The 16,864-nt window shown below is 49.1% G+C and overlaps 8 protein-coding genes across 8 annotated transcripts in view; 5 read left to right on the top strand and 3 right to left on the bottom strand.

The window, feature by feature from the left end:
• Positions 1-540: 540 nt before the first annotated feature.
• Positions 541-2,088, top strand: MGYG_04989 (hypothetical protein; the record flags this gene model as incomplete). The annotated part of the gene is made up of 6 exons (XM_003172349.1): positions 541-608; positions 634-944; positions 1,007-1,148; positions 1,207-1,810; positions 1,979-2,001; positions 2,046-2,088. 6 exons carry the CDS (start codon positions 541-543, stop codon positions 2,086-2,088), a joined length of 1,191 nt encoding a protein of 396 aa, XP_003172397.1.
• A 238-nt stretch (positions 2,089-2,326) lies between these two features.
• Positions 2,327-3,237, top strand: MGYG_04988 (hypothetical protein; the record flags this gene model as incomplete). The annotated part of the gene is made up of 5 exons (XM_003172348.1): positions 2,327-2,399; positions 2,461-2,480; positions 2,545-2,949; positions 3,034-3,081; positions 3,160-3,237. 5 exons carry the CDS (start codon positions 2,327-2,329, stop codon positions 3,235-3,237), a joined length of 624 nt encoding a protein of 207 aa, XP_003172396.1.
• A 463-nt stretch (positions 3,238-3,700) lies between these two features.
• On the bottom strand, positions 3,701-4,249 carry MGYG_04987 (cyclin-dependent kinase regulatory subunit; the record flags this gene model as incomplete). The annotated part of the gene is made up of 4 exons (XM_003172347.1): positions 3,701-3,737; positions 3,804-3,862; positions 3,931-4,075; positions 4,146-4,249. The coding sequence occupies 4 exons, from the start codon at positions 4,247-4,249 to the stop codon at positions 3,701-3,703; spliced, it is 345 nt and encodes a 114-aa protein (XP_003172395.1).
• Positions 4,250-5,200: 951 nt separating this feature from the next.
• Positions 5,201-8,126, top strand: MGYG_04986 (hypothetical protein; the record flags this gene model as incomplete). Its single annotated transcript, XM_003172346.1, has 7 exons — positions 5,201-5,278; positions 5,697-5,788; positions 5,857-5,899; positions 5,964-6,023; positions 6,084-6,592; positions 6,659-7,665; positions 7,732-8,126. The coding sequence occupies 7 exons, from the start codon at positions 5,201-5,203 to the stop codon at positions 8,124-8,126; spliced, it is 2,184 nt and encodes a 727-aa protein (XP_003172394.1).
• A 526-nt stretch (positions 8,127-8,652) lies between these two features.
• On the top strand, positions 8,653-11,062 carry MGYG_04985 (heat shock protein SSB1; the record flags this gene model as incomplete). The annotated part of the gene is made up of 7 exons (XM_003172345.1): positions 8,653-8,695; positions 8,877-8,927; positions 8,984-9,110; positions 9,222-9,387; positions 9,467-10,174; positions 10,248-10,728; positions 10,794-11,062. The coding sequence occupies 7 exons, from the start codon at positions 8,653-8,655 to the stop codon at positions 11,060-11,062; spliced, it is 1,845 nt and encodes a 614-aa protein (XP_003172393.1).
• Positions 11,063-11,731: 669 nt separating this feature from the next.
• MGYG_04984 (ribosome recycling factor domain-containing protein) lies at positions 11,732-12,677 on the top strand (the record flags this gene model as incomplete). The annotated part of the gene is made up of 2 exons (XM_003172344.1): positions 11,732-12,277; positions 12,336-12,677. The coding sequence occupies 2 exons, from the start codon at positions 11,732-11,734 to the stop codon at positions 12,675-12,677; spliced, it is 888 nt and encodes a 295-aa protein (XP_003172392.1).
• Positions 12,678-12,871: 194 nt separating this feature from the next.
• Positions 12,872-14,073, bottom strand: MGYG_04983 (hypothetical protein; the record flags this gene model as incomplete). The annotated part of the gene is made up of 2 exons (XM_003172343.1): positions 12,872-13,875; positions 13,944-14,073. The coding sequence occupies 2 exons, from the start codon at positions 14,071-14,073 to the stop codon at positions 12,872-12,874; spliced, it is 1,134 nt and encodes a 377-aa protein (XP_003172391.1).
• Positions 14,074-15,459: 1,386 nt separating this feature from the next.
• Positions 15,460-16,864, bottom strand: part of MGYG_04981 (hypothetical protein) — a gene marked incomplete at both ends in the record, with an annotated part of 4,012 nt that continues 2,607 nt past the window's right edge. Inside the window, 3 exons of the mRNA XM_003172342.1 lie at positions 15,460-15,566; positions 15,595-15,627; positions 16,426-16,812. Coding sequence (XP_003172390.1) covers positions 15,460-15,566; positions 15,595-15,627; positions 16,426-16,812 — 527 coding nt within the window. The remainder of the gene's footprint in view (positions 15,567-15,594; positions 15,628-16,425; positions 16,813-16,864) is intronic.

The raw sequence follows: 16,864 nt of genomic DNA, 5'->3' as shown, positions 1-16,864 counted from the left end.
GATTCTCTCTCTTCTTCTGCAGAATAATCAACAATACCAATCAAGTGCGTAAGAGTAAGAGCAAGAGTAACAACAACGATTGCAGGCACGTGACCGAGATATCGCCGACGTCAAAGGAAAAAAAAAGGTTGGAAGACGCAGAAAGTTGAGATAGACAGATTTATCTTTGGATATCTGCATCCATTCAACAGCTATATCCTCGACCCTCTTGCCAGTGATCTGGATCACTCGTTTGCTGTTCACTCCTGCCGATACCCCGTCCTTCCGCGCGCCCACTCTGCCAGCGCTTTTGAGGTGGTCTGACCAGCATCCTCCAAGTCCAACAGCACACCTCGGCGCAACGAATGTCAAGTCTGATATCCAGATATTCAGCATGCTTTTGCAAATATAAATATACAAGAAGACGCCTGGTCAAATGAGTCTATTTTTCAGGGCGACAGGCTTCCCCCGTCGTCCGTTGGTGCCTTTTCAGATACGACGCTCGATATTCTACCAACAATCTGGATTGATACGAGTACAGCGAGTGAGGATAAAGCAGATATGGTTTCGGTGCGCCCACTTCATACTATTGCGGCTGGAGGAGCATACAAGCTTGGGAATGAGCACTGGCTGATGTTTGTTTACTAAATTTAGGCGAGCATTATGGACTGTCGCGGCGTATGGCATAGGGACATATGTTTGGTCAGAGGTTGCCCTGAGACCGCTCGATAAATTGGAACTTGATCCTCAAGAAGATGTAACAAGGGTCCAAAAGTCCACTAGATCTTTGGGCGCCAATGGCGTGGAAGATGACATTGAAGAAGGAGAGGAGGCGGATGAACCAATATTCATTCCGCTTGGACTGCCCCGCCTGGTAGAAGGGGAATTTTACGCCGGAAACGATCCTGAATGGCAAACCTTTATCAAGCTATCCAAGGATGCGGACTCACTGAATGCTCTTAAAGGTAGGATGGGCTGGCAAACATCAACGTGGCAGGCTTTGGCAACGGGCTAACTTGATATCTAGACCAGTTGGCAGATGGTATATCAGAAGCACTCTCAAAAGACCTTCGTATCACCAGTCGAGTAGGGAAACCTCTCAAAGTGAGGTATAGCTATCTGCGCCATGAATTTCCATTTAGAGCGCCGCCAACCTATGTGCGATCTGGGTAAGCTTGCTACAAACACCACCCACGCATCCAGATCCTTTTCTAACAGTACTTGCAGATTAGAATTGTCTGATGATGGCCTTAAATGGACATCGCAATCCTTACCCGTAGAGAAAGGTGACTTGATATGGAACGTCCTTGAACCATTTCGGATCACAGCGACATTCATACGCGCTGCCCATTTCTATTTCCTAATAAAACGCACGAGGCTGGAGAACTACCTGAAGAGGCTACGTTCCGGCAATAACGACCAATCCGAGGGCCAGAACCAAACGGAAGAGCCCTTCAAGGTCTCATACCCTTTAACGCTTCCCCTTCTATCCCGGGTTTCCAGAAGCAGCGGAGGCACATCAGCCTTAAATCACCCCAATATGCAGGGTAAGCCAGATGCCAAACGCACTGGTCCCTTTCAGCCACTTGTCATCCACGATGAGACATCCAGAGGAGAATATAAACGAAATGATAGCACTGCTGATCTACGTGCCGCTGCGTCATTGTTCTTATTCCTGCTGAAAAAATCCCCTGGCCGGTATGAAACCCCACCTCCCGGGGTATTCTTAATTGAAGGAATGATATGCTTCAATGGACCAAGAGGACAATGCAATGTCTTTACGCATGCATTTTTCGACCCGAAGGGGGATCAATTTGGTGCTGTTGTTAATGTGAGGTCTGTTATACCTCATGTGCAGGTGCCGCGCCGAAACTAGTTTCCATTTGCTTGACGGAATCACGCTCTTGTCGCCTCTCTTATGCACCATAGAGATGCTTGATAGTGCTTAATGATTTGCTTTTCAATTCTGTGTTTGTCTTCTATTACTCATTTGCAATAGACGGTGTTTGGAGCGGACCTTAGGTATATACCACTTTTCTTCTTTTTCTCCTCTTTCTTTCTTTTAGGACCTTCTTTTCGCAACTGGAACCTGTATGGATAGAGCTATAGATACTATGTTATTTAAGGGACATGGTTGGTCAAAAGTTCTGACTTGATATCACGGATTTCTATATGACATGGATGGCTATGACGTAATGTAAATACAACTATAGAAAACCTCGCGGGGTCGAGATATCAAACAACAACCAGTAAACAACCGATAAACACGATCTTTTACTCTAGGATAACTTGAAGTATACTCAATTGACACTTGATACCTGTCCGTTAAGACAGTACTAGTATCAACATGTCCCTTCAACCTAAATTCGCCGGGCTTACGATGGCTGGTGCAGCAGGAGCTCACCATACCGTTGAGATATGTATGTTTTATGACCGAGATTCTGGGGGATCAATTAACTGACAAGAGCCACCAAACCATAGATCTGGACTATGTTTGCCCCGTATGTGATCCCTTGCTCCTGTTAAATCTACCAGAAGGAATGCTCTACTTACCAAACTGCTCAGTTCTCTGCCAAATTGTTCAAAACATTCTACGGCCAAGTGCTTCCCTCTCTACCCGAAGCAGCTTCGTCACGCCTCACGGTTATATTCCGTCCACAAATTCAACCATGGCACCCATCATCTACTCTAGCGATCGAAGCAGCATTGGCAGTTCTCAAGCTAGCACCTGCAAAGTTCCAGCAGTTTAGCGCTGCTCTGTTCGAGCATCAGAAGGAGTACTTCGACGTCAACGTGGTTAACGAGACAAGGAACCACACCTACGAACGCCTTGCTAAGCTCGCTAGTAAGGAAGTGGGTGTTGACGAAGGGGCTATGATGGAGTTGTTGCGCGTATCGGATAAGCCGGGTGCGGACGGGGAGCTGAATGGCGGGAATGGCGTGACGGCGGATGTGAAGATTATGACCAAGGTAAGGAAGGGCCCATGAAGAAGCCTGGGATGGATCGAGGATGTAACGATGTGCTAACGATGCTGGTAAATTATTTATATATAGGCCAACAGGGTTGTGGGTGTGCATGTTACGCCAACAGTGTTCTTCAATGTAAGTGGATCTCTGCGTGCCTAATATCTGTGTTGGATTAATTACCGGGTTTCTGGATGCTAACAGAGCCGATGCAAGGGTATCGAGGAACGAAGCATCAGTAGCAGCTTCACGAAGGACCAATGGCTCGAATGGGTGGAGAAGAACGTGATGTGAATAGCCGAGATGCTGAGAAACACGTCAGAGACCGAATAGGGTTGGGGTTTAATTAATTGCACTTCCCGTGTGAGTAGGAGCAGAACAAAGTTGAAATAAAACTGAGTATATATCTTTCTTAATAAAGATTCGGCTCTGAACTAGTTTTCATCTTTGAGAACAAAAGTTAAGCGAAGGGTAGTAAAAAAAAGGGAATCTTTGAGAGAAGTTGAAAGGAATCTGGCTCGCTAATATGATGGCCCACGATGCTTGGGAAATGGCGGCGGTAAGATTGGAGGTCTGTAGAATAAGAAAGAAGAAGAAGGTTTGGGTGAGAGTAAAATCGTAGAGAGAAGTAAGAAGCCGTTAATTTAGATTCGTGAGGTAAAATATCACAATAGCAATGGGAAAAACGCCGGCAAATGGACGGAGAGCAAAGAGTATAAAGTGGGAGACGGGCGGATGGGCAGGCGGACGGGATGGGTTACTGGGCGACGGGAGGCTGGTAGTTCACCGGTCGCCTAGACAGAAGTTAGAAATCGGACGAGTCCTGGGGCAATCGGAGGAGAGGAGAGGTGAACACTCACTTGAATAGTAAGATGTGTGGTTCTGGTTCATGGACTTCGTAATGTTCCCATCCCAGGCTCTGCACACAAGTCAAGTCAGTATCTTGCCTTTTAGCTGTTCTTCCATACAATATGGCGGTGGCCGTACCTGAGTGATCCCAAGTCCCCGCCACTCTTCCTCCCACAGCAGCTTCAACGTTCCTTTGGAGTGGTCAAAGTATTCGGTGGGGATCTTCTTAAGCATGTTCTTGGGCAGTTGGACGTGTCTGTATTCATACTCGCTGTCGGAGTATCTAGTAATAGCATAGCTCGTTAGTATGGTGTCTCTCTCTATATATACTGAAAACTGGGGGTCTGGCCAACCTGGCAGAGTAGTGAATGCCATCCGCAAATTCTTCGAGTTTCTGCTTTTCTGACTCGAGGAGCAGTCTTGGTTTTTTATTCCGTCTAGACATCTCAATATCCATGGTGCCGTGGCGGTCTCGTGAGGGGGTACTTCTGGCGGTGCTTGTCCAAATGCAAGGGTGGGTTGAAAGGGTGCCGGTCCGCACGACTGCGCAGGAAGCTCCAATAGAAGGACGACAGCGAGTATCAGCCAAGCAGACGGCTCAATGGGCGCTCAAAGGACGTCAAAAACAGGAGCGCAGTGCGCAAGTATTTGAAAGCAGCTCGGGTGCAGGTGGTAACTGAGCGAGCGAGAGTACGAAGAGCGCTGGCTGAGGGGTCAAAAAGCGCACACTTGCCGGGTGCTCACGCGGGCGACGGAAGTGCTGGGACGGGAGGAGTCCAACTCGCTGGCTGTTGTCGCACAAAACGGGCACTCGCTATGGCTGTCTGTCCGCTGTGTCTCTGTGTATCTATTGAAGATAATCAAAAGTCGAGGGGAGGAAGAAGAAAAGCGAAGAACAAAGTCGAAAAGGTTCGTCCCGCGCTTAAAGCGACTCAAGAGGGGGAAAAGAAAGTAAACAAATAAGCCCTAGCACACGCTTATTGGCTGGATATAGAGACTCAGGGGGCCAGTCAGAGGGAGTAATAAGTCAGAGTTGTCCAATGGAAATTCAAGATTTTGCATAGCTTTTGCCCAATCAAATGTGGTATGCTGTTTAGTCATACCTTAGTCATGATTAGTCGTTTCTTTATCAGCAGAATCACATGACTTCCCAAAGCGGTAGCTTCACGACGCCTTTTGTCGCTTTCTTCGACTTTCGCATCTTTTGCGACTCCAAGTTTCGCTCCGTCGAGAAGGAAAGAAGAAATTCGCCGGCTTCACTTCTGGCTGCTCTGCCGTCTGCCGCGCGACTTAGATGCCCCCGCGACGCCGCCAGCCGGAGAAGCCTCTCGCCTTGCCTCCCTCCCTCCGTCCAAACCCCCCAATCGAAACACGAGGCTAGCTAAGCTCAGGAACCTGTCTGATAGCTATGTCCACCAAGCGACGCGCAAACAATGGCGGGGCGCCAGAGAGGCCCCTCAAAGAGCAGAAGCGGCGCAGAGTCTCGGTGAGTTGAGCTGTCTGTTTGGATCTCGGTTGCGCGTGCAGGAAGGTGCAGGGAAATTGGTCGTCGATTGTGTGGCCAAAATAACTAGTTATCCGGTTCAATGGGCTTGCTCGGGTATACTTCATGGTTATCGGGAGAATGCTTGCGCCCGCGGCGTTGGTCGCAAAGCTGCGCCAGCCGGGGTAGTTTCGCGCTTGACGCCTGTGCCTGCTCAACAGGAAGAGTCGCGGAGCTCAGGTGAAGCTGGCTGCTCCTGTAGCTTTGTTGTCTACCCGTAAATGTCGAGGCCAAAATGAAAGAGCTGGCGTTCGCGCCCGGCGCATCATAGCTGCATCATTGAACGCCTTAATCCTTGATAGACTTTACTGATTGCTGGAAGAGCCATGTACTAACGCCCGCCTCTTGGTCTCCGTCATAGATCTACACGCCCGAGACCAACGAGACGCCCGAACGAACCACACGGCATGGCCTGGAGATACTAGAAAAGATCAAGGTCGCAGTCGATAAATAGTATGCTATAATCTGCTTATCGCCGTCTATTACTAGTTATACGCACAGTACTGACGGTACATGCTTAGTGGACAGCCTATCGCTACCGAGTTCCTTCAGCTTCCTGACGGGGTTTGTCAATTCTTCTTACCTACTTCTGCCAATTGCCGATTGTTCGCTGACAGTTATTCAACAGGAAGAGTATCCCGAATACTACCTTACCATCCGACTCCCTATTGCTCTTGATATTATCGAGGTACCCACACGCCTGTTCACTTCTAACAACCGGCATTCGTACTGATAATCTGGCATCTAGAAAAAACTCAGGAATCACGGATATACCCAATTGACCGCTCTTGAAGCTGATCTCCGACGCATGGTAGCCAATGCTAAATTCTACAATGAAAAGAGTTCTCTGCTCTTCTCCAATGCAGAACGGATTCGCAAGATAGTGGTTGCGGAGATGCCCAAGGTTAACCCTGCGTATAAAGATCCCAACTACGTTCCCTTTTCTACGCCACTACCGAATAATGAGGTAGAAGAAGAAGAGTTCATCGATGAGCTGCCAGAAGGAGAAGAGGAGTCTGAGCAAGAAGCAGAAGCAGAGGCAGAAGCAGAAGCAGAAGCGGAAGCTGAGCCGGAGCCAACAACTCGAGACGAACGAACGAGATCCTCAAGACGTACGGGCGGACGTACATCGGCGGTTGATCGTGACCAAAGTCAGGCAGACGCCCAGAAAGAGGACCCCGATGGCGCTGTTGCAGGTAAATTCCAGACAGCCCTGGAAACAATACTGAACGAAGCTATCCGCATGCAGGACGAGGAGTAAGTTGGCTGCCTTCTATCCAATCTTCTTACGAGTGCCAATGAACTAACAAAATCAAACTACAGCGGCGAAGAAAAATTTGCCCCGTTCATCAATCTCCCAGATAAACATCTATACAAGGAATACTACGATGTAATAGATCACCCTGTCTCATTACGAGGTATTCTACGAACAGTTCGTGGCACAGACAGACGGAAATCCACGACTTCAAAGCCCAAAGCATCCAACCCGTTTAGGTCATGGAAAGCATTCATCGACGAAGTCAACTATTTGTGGACCAACGCACGGACATTCAATGAAGATGAGAGTGAAATTGCCATTCTTGCTGGCGAGCTGGAGAAATTCTTAAATACCCGGATAGCAGAGACAAGGAAAACCGTTCCTGCACCCGAGGAAGACGGCGGTAGCGGTGGAGGCGGAGGCGGTGGACCAAAGATACGGCTGAAGCTGGGAGCAGCCGCATCAACGCCGGAACCGCCTGTGACCACGACATCGAAGCTTAAGCTACGACTACCTGGCAAGCAGCAGCAGCAACAGCAACAACAACAAAAACAACAGACGGACACTGCTCCAGCTACTTCAAAGATGGCTGGCGTGAGAGTTGATACCGAGGCGCTAAAACGGCAACAGGAGCTTGTCAGAGCAGGGACAAACGGGATTGAGGTGCCTACCCCGAGCAGCAACAATGTACAGGCGACGCCAACACGGACCCTACGAGACAGAACAACCTCTGCACGGGTTCCCGCCGCCGCAGCCGCTGCTGCTGCTACAGCTTCGCCGACTCCTGCCACTGCTGCCGTCAATGGTACACCAGCTGCCCCTGCCACTACAGCTGGGCCTTCACTCAGGTCACGGACGCCTCTCACACGGCGAGCAGAGGCAGAGTTGGAGCGAGAAACAGCGCCAAAACCAGAGGCAGCAGTGAAGCCTTCGCCGAGCCTACCGGAATCTCAGACTGCTACTCCCACGCCGGCTCCTGCTGTCCCAGAACAACCGGCGAAAAGCACGAGCACAGGCCCCACGCCGCTCTCGCCAGCGGACTGGGAGAAGCTATCCCAAGCAAGAAACAAAGGTACGTCAATCCCATTTTGCTTGTGTTACGTAGGAGAAGGGGGAGAAACATTAACATTCTTCTTAGCATACGGGAATGGCCTAATATCACAGGTCTCCATATCATCACACTCATCACTCCCCCTCCGCCAGCCCTTCCACATCTCCCTGCCTTGCTCACCAGTTCTCCCCTCTCAACCCATAAGTCTGACCCTTCCCTCATGCATCAACCTCATCAGCTTCAGCCCCATCATCGCCTCGACTTCCCACCGCCGCCCGACACAGCACTACTTTACTGTCTGTGACCAAAAGAACCCTACTCCGCCGACCAGCTCGGCCGTGCCGTTCACAGACTATACCCGGTTTGCATACGACGTACGGCTGCGAGAGGGCGTCAACAAGCTGGTCGTCGGCGTCTCTGGCAAGGGAGACGGTGAGACGACAGAGCGAGTCATCCTTTTTATCAACCTCTTACGGTCCTAGTCTTCTCCTTGCGGTTTTGTTTCTTTCTCTCTCCCTTTCTTCCTTTCTTTCCTTTCCTATGGCAGGCACATGACTCGGTCTTTTGGCTAGGTGTTTATGGTGTTGCGGATGGCATCCCCGGCGGCTACTCCTGCCTGTAAATTACTCTACCTGCATCATCTCCAGCATCCTTTCTTTATCTTTTCTTCGTCTTTTCTTTCTGTCTTTCTCATCATCTTCAACTTCGCCAGCCGCTTTTTGATATCACGTGAACTAACTCGCCTAGTGTAAATTACGGTAATTTTCATACACAATAACGTCTTTTTTTCGTTTTTTATTTTTTAATTTTTTTTCTTCTTTTTTTCTCCATATAAAAAAAATTCCACCGCCGACTTCTTTTTCTACTTCCAAACGCCCACCACGAAAGACTACAACGTCCGACTTTTTCTTCTAAGTCGTTGAGCAGTGAGAACAGAGAGAGAGACACTCGAAAGAGAACGAAAGAACTAGACGAAGGAGATTTCGCTTTTCTTTTTCGTGGCCCAGCATGTCTACTGAAACTTACGACGGTGCTATCGGCATCGATCTTGGTAAGTGGGATGTCCTGAGCACCGCAAGCGAGGGCGAGCAAGCAGTGCAGCAAATCACCACCACCACAAACCACTATCACCACATTTGAGCCAGCAGACGAGGAAACGGCGAGCAGATGAAGGCTGGCTGCTCTGTGTAGTTTGTTACGGGATAATTGGCTAATTGTGAAAATTTCAATAGGCACAACCTACTCTTGCGTTGCCAACTATGAGGGCGCCAACGTTGAGATCAGTATGTGGGACAGCTTCGCTTTGCGCAGAGGATGTCTGCTAACGTATGAAAAATAGTTGCCAACGAGCAGGGTAGCTTTACTACTCCCTCCTTCGTCTCCTTCACCGATGAGGAGCGTTTGATCGGTGAGGCCGCTAAGAACCAGGCCGCTATGAACCCTGAGAACACTATCTTCGATATCAAGTGAGTGCATGCAGTGATCCCCGAAGACAGAACGGGAGAGATGTCAATTGCAAAACTAGAGATGCTCTCCTCATGTTTTTGGTTGGTGATGCTAATATTCGTGGCAACTAGGCGTCTTATCGGCCGACGATTCGAGGATCCCGTCGTCAAGAAAGATGTTGAGTCCTGGCCATTCAAGGTCATTGACCAGGGCGGCAACCCAGTTGTCGAGGTCCAGTACCTCAACGAGACCAAGGTCTTCTCTCCCCAGGAGATCTCCTCCATGGTCCTCATGAAGGTATGTAGTATCTATCTACTTCCCTGCAACTGCAATTGGGAGTGTCCGGTTTACGGAGTAGAGCTAATTCGATATACAGATGAAAGAAGTTGCCGAGACTAAGCTCGGAAAGAGTGTCTCTAAGGCTGTCATCACTGTCCCAGCTTACTTCAACGACAACCAGAGACAGGCCACCAAGGATGCTGGTGCCATTGCTGGTCTCAACGTTCTCCGTATCATCAACGAGCCCACTGCTGCCGCCATTGCCTACGGTCTCGGCTCTGGCAAGTCCGAGAAGGAGCGTAACGTCCTCATCTACGATCTCGGTGGTGGTACTTTCGATGTCTCTCTCCTCAACATCCAGGGTGGTGTCTTTACCGTCAAGGCCACCGCCGGTGACACCCATCTTGGTGGTCAGGACTTCGATACCAACCTTCTTGACCACTTCAAGAAGGAGTTCACCCGCAAGACCAAGAAGGATCTCTCTGGCGACGCCAGAGCCCTCCGAAGACTCCGCACTGCTTGCGAGCGTGCTAAGCGTACTCTCTCCAGCGCTACCCAGACTACTGTCGAGATTGACTCTCTCTTCGACGGTGAGGACTTCAACGCCCAGATCACCCGTGCTCGTTTCGAGGACTTGAACGCCAAGATCTTCGCTGCTACACTCGAGCCCGTCCAGCAGGTCCTCAAGGACGCTGGCATTGACAAGAGCAAGGTCGACGAGATCGTCCTTGTTGGTGGCTCTACCCGTATCCCTCGTGTCCAGAAGCTCTTGAGCGATGCTTTCGATGGCAAGAAGCTCGAGAAGGTAAGCCTCACACCGCCCCTGTTTTTTTTTTTTTCCTTTACGTCTTTAGTACACACATCTAACAAATATCCAGGGTATCAACCCCGATGAGGCTGTTGCCTACGGTGCCGCCGTCCAGGCCGGTATCCTCTCCGGAAAGGCCACCTCTGCTGACACCAGCGACCTCCTCCTTTTGGACGTCGTTCCTCTCTCTCTCGGTGTTGCCATGGAGGGTAACATCTTCGCCCCCGTCGTCCCCCGTGGTCAGACCGTCCCAACCATCAAGAAGCGTACCTTCACCACTGTTGTCGACAACCAGCAGACTGTCCAGTTCCCCGTCTACCAGGGTGAGCGTACCAACTGCGAGGACAACACCTCCCTCGGAGAGTTCACTCTCTCCCCCATTCCACCAATGAAGGCTGGTGATGCCGCCCTTGAGGTCGTCTTCGAGGTCGACGTCAACGGTATCTTGAAGGTCACTGCTACCGAGAAGTCTTCCGGCCGCAGCTCCAACATCACCATCTCCAACGCTGTTGGCAAGCTCTCCACCGCCGAGATCGATGCTATGATCAGCGGTATGTCCTGTCTTTCCACTCCGTAGTATCAATAATAACAACACCACTAACGATTGTATGTATAGATGCCGCCAAGTTCAAGTCCAGTGACGAGGCCTTCAGCCAGCGCTTCGAGGCCCGCCAGCAGCTTGAGTCCTACATCTCCCGTGTTGAGGAGATCATCACCGACCCAACCATGTCCCTCAAGATCAAGCGTGGCAACAAGGACAAGATCGAGTCCGCCCTCAGCGACGCCATGGCCCAGCTCGAGGTCGAGGACTCCGCCCCCGAGGACCTCAAGAAGAAGGAGCTCGCTTTGAAGAGACTCATCACAAAGGCCATGTCCACCCGATAAACGCCTAACACCACCAAACCAACCCTCCCAAAACCAAAAAAAGGCGAAGAAGATTTTTTTGATATGCTCGGCAAGACATAGCCTAATGACATGTGTTTTGTTTATCATTTCAACGACGGCGACAGCCGCGGCGTGTGCATGAAGGGATGAAAGAAGAAAGAAAGAAAAAAGACGACGGAGTATGATCATGACCTCGAAAATGAATCGTGTTGTGTTTCTTCGCTGCCTTTCTTTTTCTTCTTTTTCATATTTGTCTTTGAATTTTGTGGGCTAAATAAAAACGGGATGACCTTTTACTTTGTTCCTCTTTTTCCTCTTTGCTCTGGTTACGCCTTTTCCTTTTTATCTTATTCCCTATGTGTTTATGCCTGTTATGTCCGTCCGGATGCTACTCTTTCTGAGGCTTCGATAGGTAGTTCAATGGATATGCTACAAAAAAGACCCCAATCCCAGCAACAACCTTTTCAATCAATAGTATCAGTCAACGTAGTTATCGTAGAAGCTTGAGTTCAATTTCTCTGTTGTGGATGTAGAGTGGCCTAAAACGCATGAATATTGGCAAAGGGCGGATCTTCAGATCAAAACCTTGCAAACTCGACTGTTATCAAACTATCAACAACCTCACCTACGGCAAGAAGACCGACGCAACACAACAACTCATACCTTATCATGTCGAGTACGGCTCAGCTTGCACAATGCACTGCTCTGCGCAGCGTGCTACGAAATAAGCGACTCCCTATCGCTTCTCCTCGCCGCTGTATTTACACTCACACGACCAACAACCGCATACACACCTTAAGCAAATACATCCTCCAGCCCGCAACCACTCAACCATCCAACCGATATTTCTCCCAGAGTTCTGCCCTATTGAAGAAGAAAGCCTCGAAGGAAAGCTCAAAGGATAATGACAAGGCTGCGGCCGCCGGTGGTGCTGGCGCAGAAGACCCATTTGACTTCTCTTCGCTTCACGATAGCATCAAAGATGCCGTTACAAGACTAAAAGAAGACCTCTCTAAGCTCCGGGGCGGCGGAAGAGTTACACCTGAAGCCATTGAGAATCTACGAGTATCATTGCACAAAGTGGGCGGTGCTGAGGTTGGGAAGGGAAAGAAAGGCGCAAGCTCAAGCAGTAAGGACACTGCTAGGTTGGGAGAAATTGCGTCTGTTATCCCCAAGGGAGGAAGATCGGTGTCGATACTTGTTGGAGAGGAGCATGTGTGTATTAAGTATACCCTTTGGGCTTTCGTGACAGATTGTTAATGTTGATTCCTAGGATGTCAAACCGGTCATGTCTGCAATCACAGCCTCTGATCTATCACTGAACCCCCAGGCAGACCCTCACAACCCGCTTCAATTGAACGTTGCGATCCCGCCTCCAACAAAGGAGTCTCGAGAACAGACTGTTAAAGACGCCAAAGCAGCTATGGAAAAGGCATCTAACATTGTTCGTAATGGACGTGCTGCCCTGAATAAGAAGCTGAAGGGCAAGGATCTTAAGAAAGCTAGGCCGGATGATGTACGAAAGGCTGTGGACCAGATGGAGAAGATTGCTGAGAAAGGTCAGAAGGATGTGAAAGATGTCTTTGAGGCGGCCAAAAAGGCACTGGAGGCGTAATTGGAAGACTATTCATATTCAACCGGGTGTTGGGGATTATTATCGAATTTTGGCGGCCCATTGCTCTACTGTACATTAGAACCAACGATAAGCTATTCCCTGGGGAAAAGGCCAATCAATAAACTCATACTATGGAAAAAGTTATTGGTACATGAATAATTGTCTATATAACATGATACACCGTAATGCGCCCGCTAAGCAGACTTAGCCTTAGCCTTTGCTTTCTTGAGAGGGAGGTTCTGCATGAGGCTGCCCATGAACCGTTCAGTGTGCTCAGTGTGATAGGTGTGGTTGTTCGACAGGTTTCTCAAGACATTCTTGAGAATTGGAGAAGCATTGGCGTCGAGCTTGACGGGTTGGTCGTATGCTCCCCGGATCAATGAGGAAATCATATCCGACTTCTCCTTTTTGCTCACATTCTCGAATTGCACGTCAACGGGCTCAACAGTTTCTCCCTTCCTCTGGCTGAGCTTAGACGCATGCTCACTGGCTAGCTGCTTCACAAACTTCATGGTCTCGGCCTTCTGTGTCTCGCTGGAGAAAAACACACGTTTACCCTGGTAGACTCGCTTTGCTAGGTCTTCAGGCAGTTCATCACATCCAACATATGATTCACCGAACCACGAGAGCTTCTCCCGGATGGTGCTGGTATTCGAGGTTCCGTTTATAGCCAGAGCTGGCCATGTTTCCTTGAGACTCTCAGCGGTATATGGTTGAGGGTTGTAGCGGACGGCTGGTTGGTGTTTTTCCTTGTCTTGATACTCCCTTTCGAATTCCATGAACTCTTGCATATCTGCAGCGTCATCCGCACCCGATTGCTCCTCCGCTAGCCTCCTCATTTCCTCCATCTGTTGACGATTCACTGGTTTTCGTTTCACCTGCCGAGTAGCCATACGTGGTAACCGCATGCCACCTCTACTTCCCCCCATACCTCCCCGTTGTCTGAGTCTTTCCTTTAGTTTGTCGGCGTTCATTGAAAGCATTGGACCACCCGGTCTGTTGTTATTGCGGGCTGGGGGCCCGCTTGGCCGCATGGGACGGGAATTAGAGCCTTCTATATCGGATGTGAAACGGATTGTTGGCTTTGAGGCTCCCTCTCGCGGAGCTGATGTCCGGTTGATCACGTCTTGGACTCGTCGCACCGCGGCTCCTCGACGGCTGGAAAAGTCGTCCGAAGACGCAGCAGGTTTCCTTGGTGCTTTAGATAGGGATTATAAGCATACGAAAGCAGTGAATGTGTATTTATGGAGACATAATTCTACTTACAAGAAGCCTTTGGTGGCCTATCTCCTTCAGCGCGAGAGCATGTCGATGTGAACTCCCGGGCCGTAACGAGAGAATTTCGGGTCAATTGCAGCGCACCCGTCGCAGGACGTCGAAATATTTGGGCCGCCATGTCTGACACTCGCTGCAGATCCTGCTAACGATTGGTATCTTCCCACCGACCGCCGTTGGCTTCTTTTCCGCTGCTTCTTGTTCAACTTTGAAGTTTCGCAAGAAAGTTTCAACCAAAAATAATAGTCACGTGGAATGGTATTTTATACTGGATTTAAACAGCAAATTACATAATATGTAAATACCATTAGTTATGGAGGCAAACAGTGCAAATAGAGTAAACAGAGCAAACATACAGCTTTCCCGATAAGGAAAGCTTTTTGGTCCGTCTTTTGCTTTCTTCAGATTTCACAGCCAAACAAAATATTTTCTGGCCGTTTGAATATCTAATATAAAAATCCGCTGGCTGGCCGTTGGTTTGCATAACTGCTATAGACAAGCTGCAGGTGTCTAGCATCATAGCAAGAATATTACCCGTTGATCCCACGTTTCCCCGCATCGAGCTGAGATCCTACGAACGGCAGCTCGTGTGAGTTCCAGACGACAGGCGGACGCAGCATACCTAGGTACTTCTTGGAGATCCAAATATCAACTGTTAAAGCACAGCAAGGATGCTCCGCCGCAAGCCAACCGCCATTACAGTAACGTCCGAGGATATAATTGCTTTCGAAGAAGCGCAGCTCCGCCGTCAACAGGAGCTCATGAACAAGAACTCCAGCAAGACAGGTTCGTCTGGCAAGAAGGCTGAGAACGATGGGGTCCGGGATCAAGACGAGGACTCCATGTCCAGTTCGAACCGGCCGGGCGTCGATCCAAATGACGAACTGAAACCTTTGCCTGGCGACAAGGCACGGATAGTCCGAACTCGAGACGAGAGAATTGGTGTGGGACGGTAGATGGATGATGACATGCATGATATCCATTTCCCGGAGTTCTAGAAGTCGGGTAGAAGTTTCAACATGATAGTCTGTTTAGGAAGGGCGCATGACCATGGCCACGCCTATCGGAAGAAAACGAAAAACATGATTGACAACAAAGGACGTTATGATACCACCTGTTTTGTGCTATTTTTGACCATAGACGGCCCGGCAATTGCATAATCTGCAGCCCACGAAAGGGTTGAATTATTCTCATTGGCTATAAAATAAGGGGCATGTCCCTACCTCTCGTGCTTTGGACGGGGCTGGGGCATGAAATGGTTACGTGGAATGGTTACGAATAGAGCTTGAAATGCTGCATTTTCGTGGTGCTCTGCATATACATGGCCACTACATGTGTGGGAGCAGGGTTGGGCATTCCATTCCATGTCGACATGCAGGTATCCTTGCGATGTGTTTTGCTAGCGGGGCGCATCATGCAGTCAGGAAGTATAGGGGGAGTTTCGGGATATGCACATCACTACTTGGGCAGACAAATGGTCATGTCATTTATACATATGAGTAGGTAACTAGGTGTCGCAGAACACCAGGAGTTCATCCGCCCGGTCCGCCGTCCGCATGTGTGGCCTATAATTGAGCTGATTATAGGGTATATTTGCCACACCCTGTTCATAGCCTGTATTTTTTCGATGATTCATGCTTACTCTGCGCCTTTCGGGCGGCACTGCCGCCATAGCCTAATTAATCAATTCTCGCAACCAGCTTTGTTCCAACACATCTTGGTTCGAATTGGGCAGAGTCATGTATGCATGTACAGTCCCACATATGAATGCATTGAAGTACATACATATATCCCAATGGTAATTTCTTTTAAGGCACCCAAGAACAAACAGGGAACTACCCCTGTTTCTCTTTGCCAATGGTTGCCTCATCTCAAGCAATCGCGTTTCCAGGTCGAGGGTGAGGGTATCAATTATGTCAAGTCAATTAAATGCCAAAAACATGACAAGAAAACAGGCAGGGAATGAACCAGCCAAGGAAGAATAATATACATTGCCCAAATCCAATAACCCCTTTCAAGACTGAGAGATATGGAAATAGAAACGTGGGGAAGAACATGTTTCGTGTGATGCCTCCAGCGGTAAGAATCAGATACTTGTGAGTAAACGAGAGTATTATCGCAAGGGGGGAAAAACAACGATCCATATCCCGAGCATAGGCCGTAGCATAGAGGTACGGAGCAGAGGGGGGAGCATTAAGTATTATGTAGGTATGGATGTAAGGAACGTCGAGAAGCCAAACGAGTGAGATTCAAGATGCAAAGGGCAGATCAGCCATGAGATGAGGGTAAAAATAAAGACGGGAAACATGAAATAAAAAAAGAAATATCCGACATCTCCCCCACCTAAAAAAAAGAAACATCGTGGCATAAAATCATATCCCAAAAGGCATAACACCAGAAACCCGAAGCCAGAAACCAGAAACCAGTGCGAACCACACACGCAAAAAGGAAAGAAAGTAATTGACAGGCATACTAGAAATGGCAGTATCATCATCTTCTCCGCTTGGCTTGTTCGTCACCGTAGGTATCGGAACGTCAAAATCGGGCAGCACATCACGGTCCCATACCTCGGAATAGGTAAGATAACGAACACAAGTCTTTGCGAGTACACTGTGTTGCATAGCCAGGCTGGCAGCGCCGGGCGACAGTTTGCCTGGACTCGAAATATCTCCAGCGCTTGCAAACTTCAAGTGAAGGTATTCTTTAACTGAAGCGTGGACTAAATGGATCGTTCCATAGGCCTGAGGGGTATCAAACTGGCCAAGGAGGCCACTTCGCTCTTTTTCCCTGTCATTTCGAACTTCAATCAATGAGCCACAAAGGTCCCTGATTTCTCCGTTAACATAATCTTCATCAATCTCTTCAGGGAGTTCGTCCATAGGAAATTCAGGAGCTTCATCGGCATCCGGATC

The sequence above is a fragment of the Nannizzia gypsea genome, genomic scaffold, assembly GCF_000150975.2.
Source record: "Nannizzia gypsea CBS 118893 supercont1.4 genomic scaffold, whole genome shotgun sequence".
Taxonomy (NCBI): Eukaryota; Fungi; Ascomycota; class Eurotiomycetes; order Onygenales; family Arthrodermataceae; genus Nannizzia; species Nannizzia gypsea.
The sequence above is the reverse complement of the archived record's forward strand: the minus strand, read 5'-3'. Positions and strand labels throughout refer to the sequence as shown.